Here is a 16,697-nt window from a genome sequence, read left to right on the forward strand (position 1 = left end):
TGCCACAACTTCTGTGCCAGAGAGACAGAGAGCAGGGGCCATGTGTGGTTAGCTGTGGTACTCACACGAGGCCCTCAGATTCATCCACCAGGAGTTTTAAAAAGATGCCAGACAGCGCAGCATTCATTATCTACACTGCAATGGCTGGGACTACAGTTGCTGACCAAGCCTCCTCTTCCTGGAGTTTGCCATGGGCACAGGGGACGAGATCTGCCTTAGGGCTTCCTCCGGCAGCCTGTGGGTCCCAGTGAGATGAGCTCAGGCCTCAGGACTGCTCTTCAGATTATGGCCCTGAGAGCTTGGGAGAAATACATTCTTGGTCTCAATCCTTGAGGCCTGATAGATCATGAAGTCCTGGCCACACCCAGCAACCAGGCTTACACAACTGGAGATTCTAATAGGCATATATGTTTGAAGGCCCTGGATCCGGGCGTTTAGCATGTTCACTGCAGTTAAACTTTTCATACAGTGGTCTTAACTGGTGGTGTCATAAGTGGCCCTGTAACATGAGACAACAGGCATGTCTTGTGTTGATTTTGTTTTTGCAGTTCTGGGGGTCTTAAACAGGGGTTTCGTGAACACTCAGCAACCATTCCACCACTGAGCTAACCCCTGAGCCCCAGGGGTGCATTTAAATAAATGTCAAGTTAAACAATGGCTCTGCCCATCATGTGCACTCTGACCATTAAACAGCATACAAAAATACATGTCTTTTTAAACACTGGCCAAATCACATCATCTTGGTCAAAGGCAATTGTTTGAACTAAAAATACCATTTTCTTAAGAAATGCATTCAGAAAGAGGCTCCTCTCCGCTGATCCAAATCCACCACCCACACAAATCAAGCAATAATAAATTTCCTTCCAAAAAACTCCAGATCTGAACACAAATAGTCAGGGACAGAGACCAGTGAGTCACTCAGCACAACAGAAAAATAAGACTGCACAGAGCTAAGGGCACAATTTCCCAACTCAGGTTATGTAGCCAAGTGCAGCAGCGAAGCAGGCAGACACACACATACACACACACACACACACAGCTGCACATCTCTTCCTACGTCAGCTACACACACACACACACACACAGACACAGACAAACACAGGCAAGACACAGACACACACACACAGACACACACACACACAGTGGTACCCCTTTTCCTACCTCTGCTTGTGTGGAGCACAGCTATACACACACACCCTGCTGCACCCCTGTTCCTACATCAGCTACATACACAGACACAGACACACACAGACACAGCTGCACACTTCTTCCTACCTCTGCTTGTGTGAAGCTGAGCTACACACACACACCCTGCTGCACACCTCTTCCTACCTCAAGGCCATCACACTCTGCCAGGCAAGCTGCAGTCAGGGGTCAAGGTCTCTCTGCTGCTCAGTTTCTACTGAGGCCTGGTGAAGAGACCGCCACAGAGAAGGCCCCGGCTCCTCCACTGCCCCGCAAGCTTCTACCCGCTGTGACACAGGTAGCACCACGGCACAGGTGCTATGGGGCTAAAAGTGGACCCGGGAAGACTCAAGTGGTTACACTATGGAGAGGGAGAGAGTGGGGAGAACAGGCATGCTTTCACACAAGCCCATGCCACAGGTGGGGAGCAGAGCTGCCTCTGCCGGAGCTTCTGCGGCTGTACCTCATCTCCTACCCTGCAGGGGCCAGGGCTTCAACACAGGAATCTGGGGAGGGGGCAAACATTCAACCCGCTGCAGGGGCCAGGCCATTCTAAACTGCCCATTCATTCTGCTTCCACAAACAGATTTGGCTCAACGCTCTCTAGGAATCCTGTAAGCATGAGAAATCCGATGCAATTTCCCAGGGACAAGGACTAGCCTTCTACAGTTTAGCATTTATTACAACTTTCACTAAGGGCATGGCAAAGATTATTACAGGGGCTGGAGGTGCACCCCTATGGGGAAGCGCCTGATTAGCACCCATGAAACATTTTTTATAAAAAAGACAACGACGACGATGACGACAATGACTACTACTATACACACACACACACACACACACACACACACACACACCCTTAAACAAAACAGAAGGAAGAGCTGTACTGCTGTGGGCTGAGAGGTGAGAGGCTGGCGTGGAGAGCTGAGTGAAAATCACAGGACAGGAGGGTTGGTGGTGCGTGCACAATGGAAGGAGAACTCAGGTAGAAAGGACAGAGACTGACAGAACAGCACAAACGGCAACTCCCAGGAGAGGTCCCAGTTTCCCCTTTCTGGTCCAGGGAAACTGTTAAGTATTTATCTACATAGTTATATTTTTTACATTCTTCTAGAGAGCAACTTTCCTACAGTCCTAACTCCCAAGGATAAGCACCATGGCATTTCCTTACATTCTCCCCCTGCCTTTCACTGAACTGCTGCTGCGTGCTACATTTTGCTAGCCCTGCCCTGTGAGCAGCGCCTTGGCCCCTTACTACTTCTTTAAAGCTCCATAACGGAGTGGGGTAGAGGGTGGGGCTTGGCAGGCTCTGAAGCACCTGAGCATGTGCGTGCTGGCCAAGGCTCTAAAAAGCAGGGCGACACGACCCCTGGATCATAACGGGCAAGGGATCATAAAGGGGAGGGGTACACACGAGGGACTCATCTCTGGAGAGGGACACTAGAAGTTTCATATCTAGAAACAACTAGAAAATGAACCGGGTTGCATCATAGCCCGAGCTAGGTGGACATTTTTTAGAGCTGGGAAGGAGATAAAGTAGGGATGGGAAGCAGATGGCGTTGTGAGCTCTCAGGAAGGGTGGGCACCATGAGTGAGGGAGGAAAGGTGTGGCTGAGGAAGAGCCAGGGAAGGCATGTCAAGCCGGGCGTGGTGGCGCACGCCTTTAATCCCAGCACTCGGGAGGCAGAGGCAGCCGGATGGCTGTGAGTTCGAGGCCAGCCTGGTGTACAAAGCGAGTCCAGGACAGCCAAGGCTACACAGAGAAACCCTGTCTCAAAAAACCACAAAAAAAAAAAAAAAAAAAAAGAAAGAAAGAAAGAAAGAAAAAAAGAAAGAGAAAGAAAAAAGAAAAGGCATGCCTAGGTACCAATCAGAGTCTCACAGGGAGGGGCTTTTGGCTAAGCTGCTGGATAGTAAGCCATGCCTGAGTGGCCAAAGGCTGCAGCCATGACCTCTGCTGCCCTCCTACCGCCGCCGCCGCCTTGCAGACATCTGTCACCGAAACTCTAGTCCCACCCGCCTATTACACAATGCTTATCTGAGTGTGTGATCTAAGGTTGGACTCATGAGAGGAAGCCATGGCCTGAGAGTCAGGAAACACTTTTGTGCTTTGCTGGGGAGAGGGGACAGGGAAGTCCATGTGATGAAACAAGAAGTTTAAAATAGAGGGGCAGGTTCTTTCCCCCACCCACTACAACGTTCAGCCTGTTAAATGTGGAACTGTCGCCTTTCCCTGGAAAACTCAGCCCTACGGCTTTCCAAACAGGGCACACACACTGGCCGTTTCAGCTTGGGGGGCATCCTCCTCCTCAGGTATCGCACTGTGAGGCAGCTGGCAAACTGAGGCAACTGTGCAGATGACCTGCATTATTGTCCAGGGGGCCAGTGGGCTTCTTTTGGACAATATGACTATACTGCAAATATGACAGTCTCTGTGACGCTGAAAGTGAGCTGAACCTAAGTGTGATCCAGGCATTCAGGAAGACGTTGAGTTCAAGGGCAGCCTGGGCTACACTGCAAGAATTTGCATCGAAAAACAAAACCAAACAACGTGGCTGCCATTTGTTGGAGAGGTGCCTACTTTAATTTTCTAAACACCCAAAGAGGATGAGGTGGCCTGCACTCTATGTGGCAACAGCTTCCACTGACTGGCCCCACACCCCTACTACCATCAGATAGATGCTGTCACTGCACTACGCCACACATGCACACGCTGTGGATAATGAGGTCACAGAGGAGCCATGACAGGTAACCATCTCACACCCCTCAGGATGACCTCTATCAGACTAACCAGAAAATAGCAAACGTTGCGGAGGCTTTGTGTGAAGAGACAGGAACCTTAGGGCACTGGGAAGGCACAGCTGCTGTGAAAAGTATGTGGAATGTTAAAAAAAACAAGGGCCATATTGGTCAAACATCCCACTTCTAATAACTGCACCCAGGTTCACAACAGCTGAGAGATGGGTACCAAAAACGTCTGTCAGTGTAACAAAACCACGTGTGGCACACATGTACAACCCAATATAAACTGGTCTTGAAAAGGGAAGTCCTGGCACAGGCTAGCTGCAGGAAACCACGCTAACTTAAGGAAGCCTCTCACAAGAAGACAGAGCTGCAGGGTTTCACTCTCAGGAAGCAGCTAGAGTGGCTGCATTCATAGAAATGGAAAGCAGAACAAAGGTTAAGGGGGGTGGGGACAAGGGAGGGAGGGGAGTGATGGGTCTAAGGGTTTCAGTTTTACAAAAGGAAAACCCATAATCAAAATTTACCATCTTAACCACTTTGAGGTGTAAGTATGTGTTTTACACAACAAAAATCATTTTGGAAACATTTTAACCCTTAACCAGGATACTACCCTGGTGAAGTATTTTCAAAGCCACACACTTCCTCTCAAGTGGCCAGCTTTCTCTCAGTAGCAGAATTATTTATCACGGGGGGAGTTTTGCTTTTTATTTATTTATTTATTTTCTTTGGAATCAAGTCTTGTGGTGGATGTGGTCCAGGGTGGTCTTGAACTCTCTGATGCTACTGCATCTGCCTCCTGGTTTTATGGGAGCACCCTCCTACGCCTGGCTCTAAGTTTTGTTTTTACCACATGACATACCAAGAAAACAGAGGACCGCAGGCTAGAACGAGGCAGTGGGAAAGAGCCTACAGAATCCCTGTGGAAACACTGCAGCTGGGAAAAGGAGGGTGTGTGAGCAAACAGGCTTCTCAGGAGGCAGGCCGCCTTCCCAAAGGTCACAGCATTTGGTACGTGAAATCACAGCAGTCCAGCGCTAGCTCTCCATGTGGCTGTGTCGCAAGCTCTCTGCTGTTTTCTGAAGCCTCACACTTCTGCCGTATGTGGGAGGCCCGAGCTCTCATGCACAGTGCAACACTGCCCCGCACAGCTCCACACGGTGACTGCTGATACACCTTACAGAACGGGGAGCTGAGGCAGGAGCTGAGGCGCGCAGAGCAGCCCCCGCCAGCTTCTGACCAGGTGCTCTGTAACTGGGTGGCCTGGACTCTCTTCCTAAGAGCACGGCAAACCAAGGCTGCTGTGAGCATTGGGCTGCAGGCCTTGGTCTTTTCCTATATAAAAGGAGGCATTAAATTAAGACATTTTGCTGTTGTTGTTGTTGTTGAAATATTAAAAAAAAACAAACAAACCCCACCTGGCTAAGCGTATGCAGCCTGCACTTTGTTTCTTTGCAAGCATCATGAGTGAACAAGACTGTGTGAGGGGAGAAATCCCTCCCCCCCCTTCCAATCTAAGCCCCATGGAGGGGTTTCCAGTGGAAGGCCCCACTGAAGCCTCATGGGCTGAGGAAGCCAAATGCTTCTATTACACTCGCCACACCCTAAACTCCAGCCTTGGGAACTGGGGGAGGTAGGACTGCAGCATACAGCCCTAGAGTGGGGACTGAGGTAAAACAGTAAACAGGCTGAGACTAGACACGGCTGCTCATGCCAGTAAAACAGAGCCTACCACACACAATGTCCTTCGCCCAAAGCGCCCCCCCTCCCCCGCCAAAGCACCCTGACAGCAAATGAGCCCACCCTCACCATCTGTAGAAAGGGCAATGTTCTCTCAAGTAGAAAATCCGTCCTTTGCCACTACCAACCATATTCAGAATTATGAATGACTATCACCACAGTGCTCCTGCTTTGGTGAACAGTGCTTACAATCTTTCAGGGCTTGGGCTGCACACATTTTCATTTGTACATAAGTTTTAAAACAAATTTACTTGGAAAAGTCCGTTTGGACAACAGCATAATGTATCCCTTGGCTTTGTCTCAGGATTTACAAAAACAAGAGCTTACTAACTGTGCCAAAGGCTGTAACTCTGGAGCCGCCAGCCCACGCACAAGGGGCACCAGCATCACTCTCTCCAGGGGACAAATGTTCCTTCCTTTAAATGTAAAGGACAGAAGCCATCTGATCAGGCAGATTCTAATCCCCCTGCCCCTGGCTTTGGGGTTCCTGGTTAATGCTTACATTGTGGGCTTTCTAGCAAATTATCAGGTAAGTCTGCAAAACTTCCAACTTGAGGCATGCTCTTTTACTATGACATAGCCTCTCTCTGAACAGGGACTAGCTGAAGTGAGACCAGTCAAAAGCTCTTGGTAAGTTAGTGCTAAAACCGTGAACAGTTCATCCGTGCAACTAGAGACTGGATTTAGTGTTTATCAGAATTGATTAGAACTTAGCTGCACTGACTACTCAGAACAATTATTCAATCTGTCCACCATCTCTTTAAAACTGTGTAGTGGCACCTAGGAACTTAGTGTGTAGAAAAGCAGAGACACTAAATACTTGAGGATAATTACAAGAGCGCCTGCTAGTGTTCAGTGGGTGTTATGACAAGAAGATAAGAGTGTGTAATGGCGTCCTGAGCTGCTACGGGGTACAGCCAGTTTCCATTTCTGATGTCTGTCTCTACTACTGACCACTCAGCGCTGAGGGCCAAGTTTAGATTAGAAGATAAGGAGTCCTTCCCTGTAAGGCACAGGGCTTGAGGGCTAATCTCCAAAACATTTAATCTCCAGCACCATAACCTCAGGGTGATGACCAGCAGCCTATGTTTCCACAAGTCCCCAAAGCATTCTGGGGTGTGCTAAGCTTGAGGATTGCTGAAAGAGATGTGGCACTTTGCAAACGCCACCAAACCATGGCCTTCTGGCTGGGCTCCCAGGGTGTGAGGGCAGGCTGTGGGAGCTCCGAGGGAGGCTCCCTGGAGACCAGGCTTCCCATGCGCTCATGAGGGCAGTACCAGCGCCCAAGAGAAGCAGACTGAAGTAAAAGCAAAGCAAACAAGGGCAGCCTGCAGGGAGAACTTACGTGCCAAGACCTCTTCGTCCAGCTCTCACTTGGCATAACCAGCCCAGTGGGTCAGAAGTGCAGGCACACACCTGGGAAGGGGCCCCACACCAACTCACAACTAAAGTCCTTTTTTTCTTCTTCCTCCTCTCCCCCTCCCAGCGTCCCTCCCCCTCCTCCAAGACTGGGATCACACCCAGGGTGGGTCTCATGTATTCTAGGCCAACTTCTACCACTGCATCAAATCCATAGTCCTAACTCCATTTCTTAACAGTCACCACCCACCCACCCCCCAAAACCTCCTTTTCCATCAATACTCAAAACAATATGGTTCCTAACAGCCAAGAAGTGGAAACAAGTCATTGTCTACTGACTGGGAAAAGGAAACAGAATGTAATAGGTTGGAGCATCAGTCTCCATCAAGAGGACAAACACTGACATGTTATAACACGGAAGACTTAGAGATCATCATGAGAAGTGGGAGGGGCCAGCACAGAAGGCCACACATTCTGTAGATGCATTTACCGGAAGTGTCCAGGATAAGCAAATCTACAGTGCCAGGGTAGATTACTGATTGCCTATCAACAAGGGGTCGGGGTGGGAGGGTCAATGGGCTGTGAATTAATGGTTAGACAATTTTTTTTCTAGTGACTTAAGAATTTTTAAATTGCATTATGACGATGGCTGCTCAATGCTATGGCTGTATCTCTGAAAATAGCAACACTGAACTGTGAGCTATAAATGAGTGATTTGTTCAGTGCATGAAGTGCATCCCAATAAAGCTGCTTCTTCTGAAGAATCCCTTCCCAGAGCTCATGCTACCCTCCCCTGCAGGGCCAGCCAAGCAGCTAGGAGGCTGCAGGGTACACAGCTGAGGATATGGCTCAGGCAGGAGGCAGGAGGCCAGCAGGTTGGGGCCGTACAGAACCTCAGCAGACAGTCACCACAGGGAAACTGTACGCACAGGGCCAGCCCCTGCAAGGGCATGGAGTCTCCTTGTACCCCGATAGCCACACTCTCACCCCAGCCTTCATTTCTAAGGCTGTTTGTCTCAAAATGTTTGCACAAGTCCACAGATTTCTATCTCCTTGAAAACATTTTAAACTTCTTGGTATTGCCATGTTTTAAGCACTTCAACAGCTCACTAGAACCTATAAAGTTTAATGGTAACATATTAAGCTAGATATGAAAAAACATAGCTGTAATCCCAGTATTCACAGGATTGGGAGTTGGAGGCCAATATGGACTATGTGAGACCCCGTGTTCCTCTTAAAATTAAAGATGACAATTCACTGACAATGAGACAGGGTAACTCCTGGCAACACTCAGCCTAAACTCAAAGAGGATGATGAGCATCAAAAGACCTCCTTATGGAGATGGCTTCACATGTGGCAAACAAGCCACAGGTCAAAATGTCCTCGTTTCTACCACAGACAGAATTTTGCCTAAAAAGGGTCAAGCTTGGATGCAGCCAGAGTCAATGGCCAAACTCTGCCTAGACAGGGTAAGCAAGTCCTCAATAGTTCCTGCCTCACAAATATGTCAGTCAGATATATTGGGCCAGAGGCTGAAGATGATGCTCTAACATTATAGGGAGTTTTGAATGACTATTCAGGTAGCAACCTGTCTCTGTGCCGGCATCCTCAGGTTATCAAGTTTATTCCTTCTCAAGTCTCTGAGGGAGTTGAAGACCAGGTAGCTTAGTTTTACAATGAAGCTTTATTGTTTAGGGGTTAAGATGTTTTTAGGTCTAGATAGGTGTTCTAAGTTGATAATGACAATATGTGATGGAGATTGACTTACATTCAGAAATTTAGATGCACCAAGATAGGAAAGATGTCTTCTTCAAGGCTGTCAAATACAAATAGCCAAAACACTAAGAATATAACATTTATATAATTCCTGATTGTGTCATGGTTCTTCTTGCTATAGGTAGTTTATTGTATATATGTATAATAATATAAATGTATATGTAAAACAATTTTAAAAAGTAAAGATGACAAATCAAAAACTTTCTGCTTTGGACTCTGTTCTGGGGACATACAAGCATGCTCTGTGTAGTCACTTGACTGCTGGCTGGGTGCTGCAATTGAGTCACAGTCATCTGATTCCGAGGCCATCCAGCTCCCATGCTGCAGCACACACGCCTCAGCTCCAATCCCCGGGGCTCGCTACCAAGCAGAAGTGGTCGGGGTGATGATGTTCTCAGATCACTTCACACAAAGTGGAAAAACTGGCTGTTTAAATTCCAGAGGCACACCAGGAAAAGCTGACAGGGCTAGCTTAGCAGTGTCAACAGGGACATGAGCAGCCAGCCAAGGCCGGTCACTGTGGCTTCCCTGACTTCTGGGGTGACATGCCAAGAAGCACAACACAAAGAAACATGTGAACAACTAGATCCTTGGCCTAAAAGACTTCACCCCGAGTCTTTATTTATCACAGAAAAGTAAAGGTAGATGAAAGTAAACAGCACCCTTGCCAGGGGAAGTGGCACATGCCTGCAACCCTGGGACCTGGGAGGCTGTGGCAGAGATTTCCAAATCTAAGTCCTCCAGAGCAAAACCCCATCTCATAAAGGAGTAATTAAAAAAATAATAATAATAACTGTCAACTGGACACAATCTGCTTTTGCCCTTGCCATAAAATCCTCAAGGAGGAGAAAATCTTGACTTCAGAACTCCATATTCAAGTAAGTTGCAAGTGGGCAGGAGGAACAACTGTGTGAACTAACAAACAGAAGAGAGCTGGCGAAGGAAGCTAGTACTTGGACTGGGAGACCAGATCCACCAGGACAGGGGAGAAACACTGCCACCAAGTGGCAACAGCCTCTCCAGTCACCGCTGAGGTTCCCTGGTCCCAAAGCAGCAGCAGTAGGCAAAAGAAGAAGAACCCACTTCAAAGTCTGAACATGACTTGGGAGTCAAGAGGACAGGTCCAGCTTGGGTACGTAAAAATCCTCCCAGGAAGCCTAGGGATAAAGCTCAGCGGACAGAGTGCTTATCCCACATGCGTGCGGCCCTCAGTGTAATCCCCAGCACTGCATTAAAACAAATGCCGGAGAGACAAAACACCAGGCCACCAACACCAGCACCAAACACAGTGGCACACGTGTGTAATCCCAGCACTCAGAAGTGGAGAGAGAATCAAGAGCTCAAGGCCAGCATCAGCTGCCCAGTGAGCTCAAGGCTAGCCTGGGCTACTGGGCACCCAGCCTCAGCAACGAATTCCCCAGGATGTGACGCCCGGTGGAAGCCAAGAACCCTGATCAAGAGCAAATTATTGTATAGATGTGGATATGGCGTTCACAGTATTCCACTTATGACATCCCTTAAAACCTCCCCGGGGTACATACATTCCTGAAGACAAATCAGTCACAAAATGCTTCCTACCTTTTGCACGGTAGCACAGAAGTCATACTGAAGGTCCCTTACATGCTTTAGTTTGGCCCTAACTGTTTACATCTCGGTTCACGAGTTATCTAATGTCGAGTCCTTCACACACTTTAAGTGGGGCAGGCCGACCCAGCTCGTCTCACAAGGCAGAGAAAGCTTTCCACGTTGGCTTCACCAGACTGTATGCTCACACAATGAGTCTCAAGTCAATAAATCATTCTTATTTATGCCAGAAAGTTTCCTCCCCTTTTCAAAACATGTCAACGTCTGAAGGCATCTATTGTTGGTGAAATGCAACTGTGACATGAAATACTTAAAGGAAAAGAACTAGATGAAGACTAAAACTGTTCCCTGGCACAGACCGAACAAAGACTCTCTCCCGTTCCAAGTGGAGAGCTGCCTAAAAATTAGTTCATAATGACAAAGAGGTCGCTTTTGTATGGTGCACCGAGGAAAGAATCTGGAGGGTATGCACCACCGAGCGTCTAGTTAAAAGCTGATTTCCAGCATCCTGAACAGGCCTGACAGTTAGGTGAGAGCCCTTGGCAAGGAAAACAGGCCGCTGTAGACACTTTGTCCTTGGAGCAATCCACGCGGCACAGCCCCCTCTGCAGAGGACGAGGGCAGGTCCAGAGCAGCGTTTGTGATGTTTGCTCATATTCCTCATCACTGTTTCCCCATCATGTCCTGTTTCCCCATATACACCGACAGCTCAGTGGTGAGCACTTGCTTACCAGGCATAAGGCCCTGTGATAAGTCCCTGACACCACAAAGAAAACAAGAAAGTCACTGAGAACCATCATTATTGGAGGCTCTCGGACCTTGGAGACCTGAGTCTACCTGCAGAGGCCCGGGGCAGTCTTACAGGGAGACTAGCGAGGCCTGGAAGACCCAGATCATACTCACTATGGCTGCTTACTCTATGCCCTACCTGCTCAAAGTGGGCTATTCGCATCAGTATTAGTGGGATAGCCTCTCAGAAATGGGGGAGGAGCTTGGGATGCAGCTGGGCCCACCTCATCACAACCCACCTTCCAACAAGATCGCCAAAGGACCCCCAGTGTCACTAAAGCTTGAGAAATACTGCTCTGACCCACGAATGGACAAAACCACCTAAGGGGCAGGCGTGTGCACAACTTTTCCCAGGGACAAGCTCACCACCACCCACCTGTCTACGGTAGGGCCAACAGTGAGGCTCTGAAAACGAGAGACTAATTGGAAGGTAGAGCATCTCTGTCCTCTACTCAGAGCAGCCAGTGTGTCTGCCCTTAGCCATGCCCTGCGATGCATTCCTGAACACACCCGACCTAGCACAGCTTTGCCCTGATTTACTAAGCACTCCTGTGATACCACCCGGGATGGACTGAATACTTTACCAAGTATGGTCCTTTCAGACGCTCAGGCCCACAAATCCTGTGCCCAGGGAACCAACAGCACACAAGAGAGGACACGCTTTCCTGGGTTTCGGAGGCTACAACAGTGAGCGGCCTCTGGCATCTGGGGGGCATCATGAAGCCCGGGGCTTTATATTTAAGCCACCAAGCAGCTTGTGGCATTGTACTTTGTTGCGTTGTGGAGACACTTGTCTCCCACAGTTGAGTAAAACCTGATGGTTTCCTATTTATCGTGCAGCTTTGCTTCTATGTGGGGAGTGCTGCAGCATCACATTTAACCCACCACCGGAGATGGAGGGACCAACCTTTGCAGGCTCGGAAGTAGGGCTAGCCCCCTCGGACTCTGTTAATTTAACCTCCAATGAGTCACTGCTGAACTCAAAGGGGAGGGGGAAGGGCTACAGGGTAATAGCTCAGTGGTAAAGTACCTGCCTGGCACGTGCTAGGATCTGGGTTCTCTCCCTAGCATGGGTGGGAGACGGACACATTTGAAGATGTTTCCCTACTTTCAACAAACAGTCAAACTACAAGTAAAAGTTGACTACTCCCCTTCAGATAGGTTTCTAATGGAAAATTTCGATTCTTGAGCCTTACTTCAGAGGGGCTTGGACACAGACACTGGCAGGCAGGGCAAGTGTGGTTAGAGATGCTGTTTGTTCACCAGCGCCTCACAGTTCACACTGCACTTCTCCTCCTTTTCATGTGTGTTGCCCTTAGTCACTAACAGCCTTTTCTCCAGGATTTGGCTCGGACATAAAATATTAGACTCTCTAGTTTACAGACCACACACTGCTCCTGCAGTCATACCGTTACTGAGCAGCAAACACCGTGCTTTTAAAATGACTCTGGGCTTGTATTAGGAGCCCTTCCCAAGGTCGGTGAAGGCTGTGAGAGTTCTCTTTTACTTAGGAAACAGTAAGGTTCCCTCTCTGTTTAGTTCAAAATTGTCCTCCTGGGGTCTAAATGCAGAACTGGGCAATCACTGGAGCATCTGAGCTTGAACAAGGAACCACCAAAGTTGTTTTCTACCAACACTTCAGGGATTTTCTTTCTAATATTATGAATTATAAATATTTGCCAGGAGTAGTAGCGCATGCCTTTAATCCCATCTCTTGGGAAACAGAGGCAGGTGGATCTCTCTGAGTTCAAGGCCAGCCCGGTATAGTTATTGGCCAGCCAAGGGCCACACAGAGAGATCCTCTCTCAACTCAACTCAACACAACACACACACACACACACACACACACACACACAAACAGCTTCTAAATTAGCATTATGCTCTTATCTAGGTATGGCAAAAATCAGTTTTAGACAGCTCAAGGCAGCCTGAGGGTCTCTCTGGGGAGGACTAGAGTCTGAAAAAGGACTCCAGGGCCTACCTCGTCACCGCTTGGGAGTTAAAGTGCTGCTGCTGCTGCTAAGCAGAGTCCTACATGACTTCCATGTCCTTCCGTAAGTTCATCTCAGAGACCACCTGTGACACTCCAGCCAGCGACCAGCTCTCTACCTTCCTGCGCAGTAGAAGGACATTGGGGACCTCTGTGGTGTTCAAGAACTCTTCAGGGACGCCTTACCTTCATATCTGCTTGGGGAATCACAAGCCTTCTGTGGAGTGGCCACTCGAAGGAATATCTGCTGTCTCCATGAATGCCGCCGGGTCTTCATGGGGGTCCCATCTGTGTCGCCCAGGTGGTTTTCTTTGGATTCAAAGTCCCTATAACGGCAAGATGATTGATTCATGAGCGGTGGGGAGGCATCAGGGCTGATTTTCAGATGATTTTATCTTCCCATAAACAGATAACTTGATGACCACAGAAGCTAAAGTCACAGTGGGTCAATATTCTTAAAGGACACTGCAAAAGAGAACAAGTTCACATGCCCTGTACCACTGCTATCATGAACAACACTCTGAGAAGTACGCTCTGCAGATCGTAGCTTCCAATTGCCTTTCTGCGTGCTGTTTCAAAAGAGAAAGACTAACCACCTAACTGGGGCACTGTCACCAGAACCCCCAGCCATACTAGTCAACATGTGGGGTTGCTTTTCTCAGCATCAGATCTCCATGACTGCCCCAAATCTCCCCCACCCAGCACAGCACACAACTACATATACCTCCCACATCACACCATACATACACACCCTCTTCCTGCAGCCCCCCCCGCCCCCCCCATCCCCGCCCCACGCATGCGCACACACTAAAATGGAAAGAAAGCTACAGTTTAACTAGAGAGAACCATCAAGGAAGTAATGAAACAATCACTGGTGATGTCGTCTGCTTTAAAACCTTTAGCTTTAAAACTATAAAACAAAGCATAATTGTTAATATATAAATATAATCTCATTAATTTTCTTTTCGTTCACAAGACAATTTGAGCAGGCCCTTGCAATTACACTCAGCATACACCATAATGAGGCAAGCGTCACGCCTGGCAGATCGGGACCTTGGGAAGGCACAGGAGGCTACTGTCCTTTAACAGCCCTACAGAACCATGCTCTTTCCTCTTCTACAGTCACAACGTCAACAGACCAACCCTCTGCAAAGCTGGAGAGCAAGGTGGCTGCGTGCTTTTAAAATGACTCTTAGGAGAAACAGTATAAAAAAGGTGACACAACAGACTTAGCTACAATGTTCCAAGTGGCAAAAGATGAGTGGAAATGTCCCATCTATGACACAGTAACTTAGCACCTACAGCATCAGACCTGATGGACTGAAATCGAGCCCTACCTGTTCGCGCTCATAAAGTCACAGGTGTGATTTTCATCTACAGGAGCCAGAAATTTTAGAAAATTTGGCACAGAGGAGGAAGAATGGAGTTTTTTCCGCAGGGCATTACGGTAGAAGACACTAAGAGTTTGGTTGAAAAAACAGTTTAGGATAAATAAATACAAACACACAAAGTAAATACTCTAAGCTCAAAAAGGAAACCTACTCACTGTAATGCTAAAAAGGAAACCACGTAAGACATTCAAAGCACTTCATGAAACTGGCTTTCATTTTTAATCAATAAATTAAAATTTAAAAAATCAGGCTATCTTCCAAATAACAAGAAGTTATCTAAATTAATCAGAAAGCTTCTGACATGGTACAAATTACAGTGTATACAAACACAGCTGCTAGCTGGTGCACATGCACGTATGTGTTTCCATAGAGGTAAAGTGATGTGAAAGTTAGACAGTTCAATGCTAAGACTTCTTGAGATAGTTTAGAGAAAACTGAGAGCAAAAGTAAGTCAATTCAAACGACAGCTAGAATAGTAAAGCAAAAAAAAAAAAAAAAAAAAAAAAAAAAGCCCCACACAAGCGGTGACCAGGGCTTCCTGGAAGGACAGCCCGCATGCGGCTGGGCTGAATCAGTGTGAACTCCTGGCAGACAGACAACACTGAACTTGCCATGCGAGTGTGCTCACCTTTTTGGCACAGTATTCCCACTTTGTTCTCCACTGGAATTGTGTTTTAGGTACTTAAAAAAATTTGGTGAGGAGGCGGAGGGGTTAAGCCGAGGCGGAGGAGGAGCTGAAGGCTGCCCTGAGCAGCACTTAGACTCACCCCCAGGAAGATGGTCCACACTAAACAGCAATCAGAGAAAGAGGGATTAGAGGGGACAGGGGACACTGCAAGGGACGGAGGGCAGAAATCAGAGAAGGCAAGGCTGGGCCACAGGAGTCAGCGGCTGGGCCCTCTCTTCACTCCTCTCTGCTCTCAGAACCAACACTTGAACGGTTCTATGCTTCCAATAGTACTTTCTGCTCTGTTGCTGGGAACCAACAGACAACATTTTACAAGTAAAACCAGTAAAAAAGAAAAGAATCCACAATTAGAACCCACGTTTCCCTTCGGGACATCTTGCCCTGAATTTCAAAGCCCTTTTTCCTATAGACTGAGGAGGAAAAGTTCACAAGAGAGAAAGCAAAATAAATACGCCAAAAGTGGACATTTCCCCTCCCTCCCGAGGCTGGCCCATCACAGCGCGTGACACAGCACAAGAGCGGCGACACTCAGGGCTCGGTCTTTCCACTGGCACAGAACTCAAGCTTCTCAGGTAGAAACATTTCCAATGCCACCAGAAGAGCCGGGGCGGGGACGAGGATGGGGGGGGGGAGGGGGGTGCACACAGCCACGATGCAGTGTGCTCACAGGGCGGGGGAAAGCAGGGAGCCCCGCAGACTTGATACATGGCTCCTGGAGGAAGTCCACGTCTGCCATCAGTCACCCAGATGACATCCCCAAAGAGTAGCTTAGGAAAGCAAAGGCTTTGTATGTGGCTCCAGGATTGTTGGCTCATGTCACATCTTCCCTCCACACATGTCAAACACCAACCACTGCATGGACTCAAATGGCCACACCTGGTACAAGTCACACGGACACACACGTCCCCAGCTTGGGAGGCTGCTACCATACACAGTATGGCCCCATTTTTAAAACTTATTTTCAAGGATAACTTGGGGCCTGGTTACAGTCTCTGGCACTTGGTGTTAGTCAAAAAGAGACTCCACCCTACTCCATCCCACCCCCAAAATACAGGGAAAGCTTCTGTCGCCGCATTGCTTAGGCTTCTCTGTAGCTGGAAAAGCCTAACTGTTTATTTGAGCCCAATTCTTAAAAGAAGTGTGCTGGCTAGTTTTATGTCAAGTTGACACAGCCCAGAGTCATCGAGAACAAGGAGCCTCAACTGAGAAAAAGCCTCTGTTTTCTCATCAGGCTGTAGGCAAGCCTGTAGGGCACTTCTCTTAATTAGTGACTGATAGGGAAGGGCCCAGGCCATTCATTGTAGGTGATACCCCCCTGGGCTGGCGGTCCTGGGTTCTATAAAAAAGCAGGCTGAGGCAAGCCCTGGGGAGCAAGCCAGTAAGCAGCACCCTCCATGGCCTCTGCATCAGCTCCTGCCTCCAGGCTCCTGCTGTGTGAGTTCCTGTCCTGACT

The 16,697-nt window shown here is 48.3% G+C and overlaps 1 protein-coding gene across 4 annotated transcripts in view; it reads right to left on the reverse strand.

Annotated features, from left to right (window-relative positions):
- Nucleotides 1-16,697, reverse strand: part of TBC1D1 (TBC1 domain family member 1) — a 192,564-nt gene that overhangs the window by 43,347 nt on the left and 132,520 nt on the right. For 2 of the 4 annotated variants that reach the window (XM_084799507.1, XM_084799509.1), the window contains 3 exons: nt 15,185-15,343; nt 14,503-14,622; nt 13,352-13,491 (listed from right to left, as the gene is read on the reverse strand). In XM_084799507.1, the coding sequence (XP_084655633.1) occupies nt 13,352-13,491; nt 14,503-14,622; nt 15,185-15,343 (419 nt within the window). The remainder of the gene's footprint in view (nt 1-13,351; nt 13,492-14,502; nt 14,623-15,184; nt 15,344-16,697) is intronic. The other 2 variants (XM_084799508.1, XM_084799510.1) reach the window with 1 other exon arrangement.

The sequence above is a fragment of the Acomys minous genome, assembly GCF_964271855.1.
Source record: "Acomys minous genome assembly, chromosome: 10".
Classification (NCBI taxonomy): domain Eukaryota; kingdom Metazoa; phylum Chordata; class Mammalia; order Rodentia; family Muridae; genus Acomys; species Acomys minous.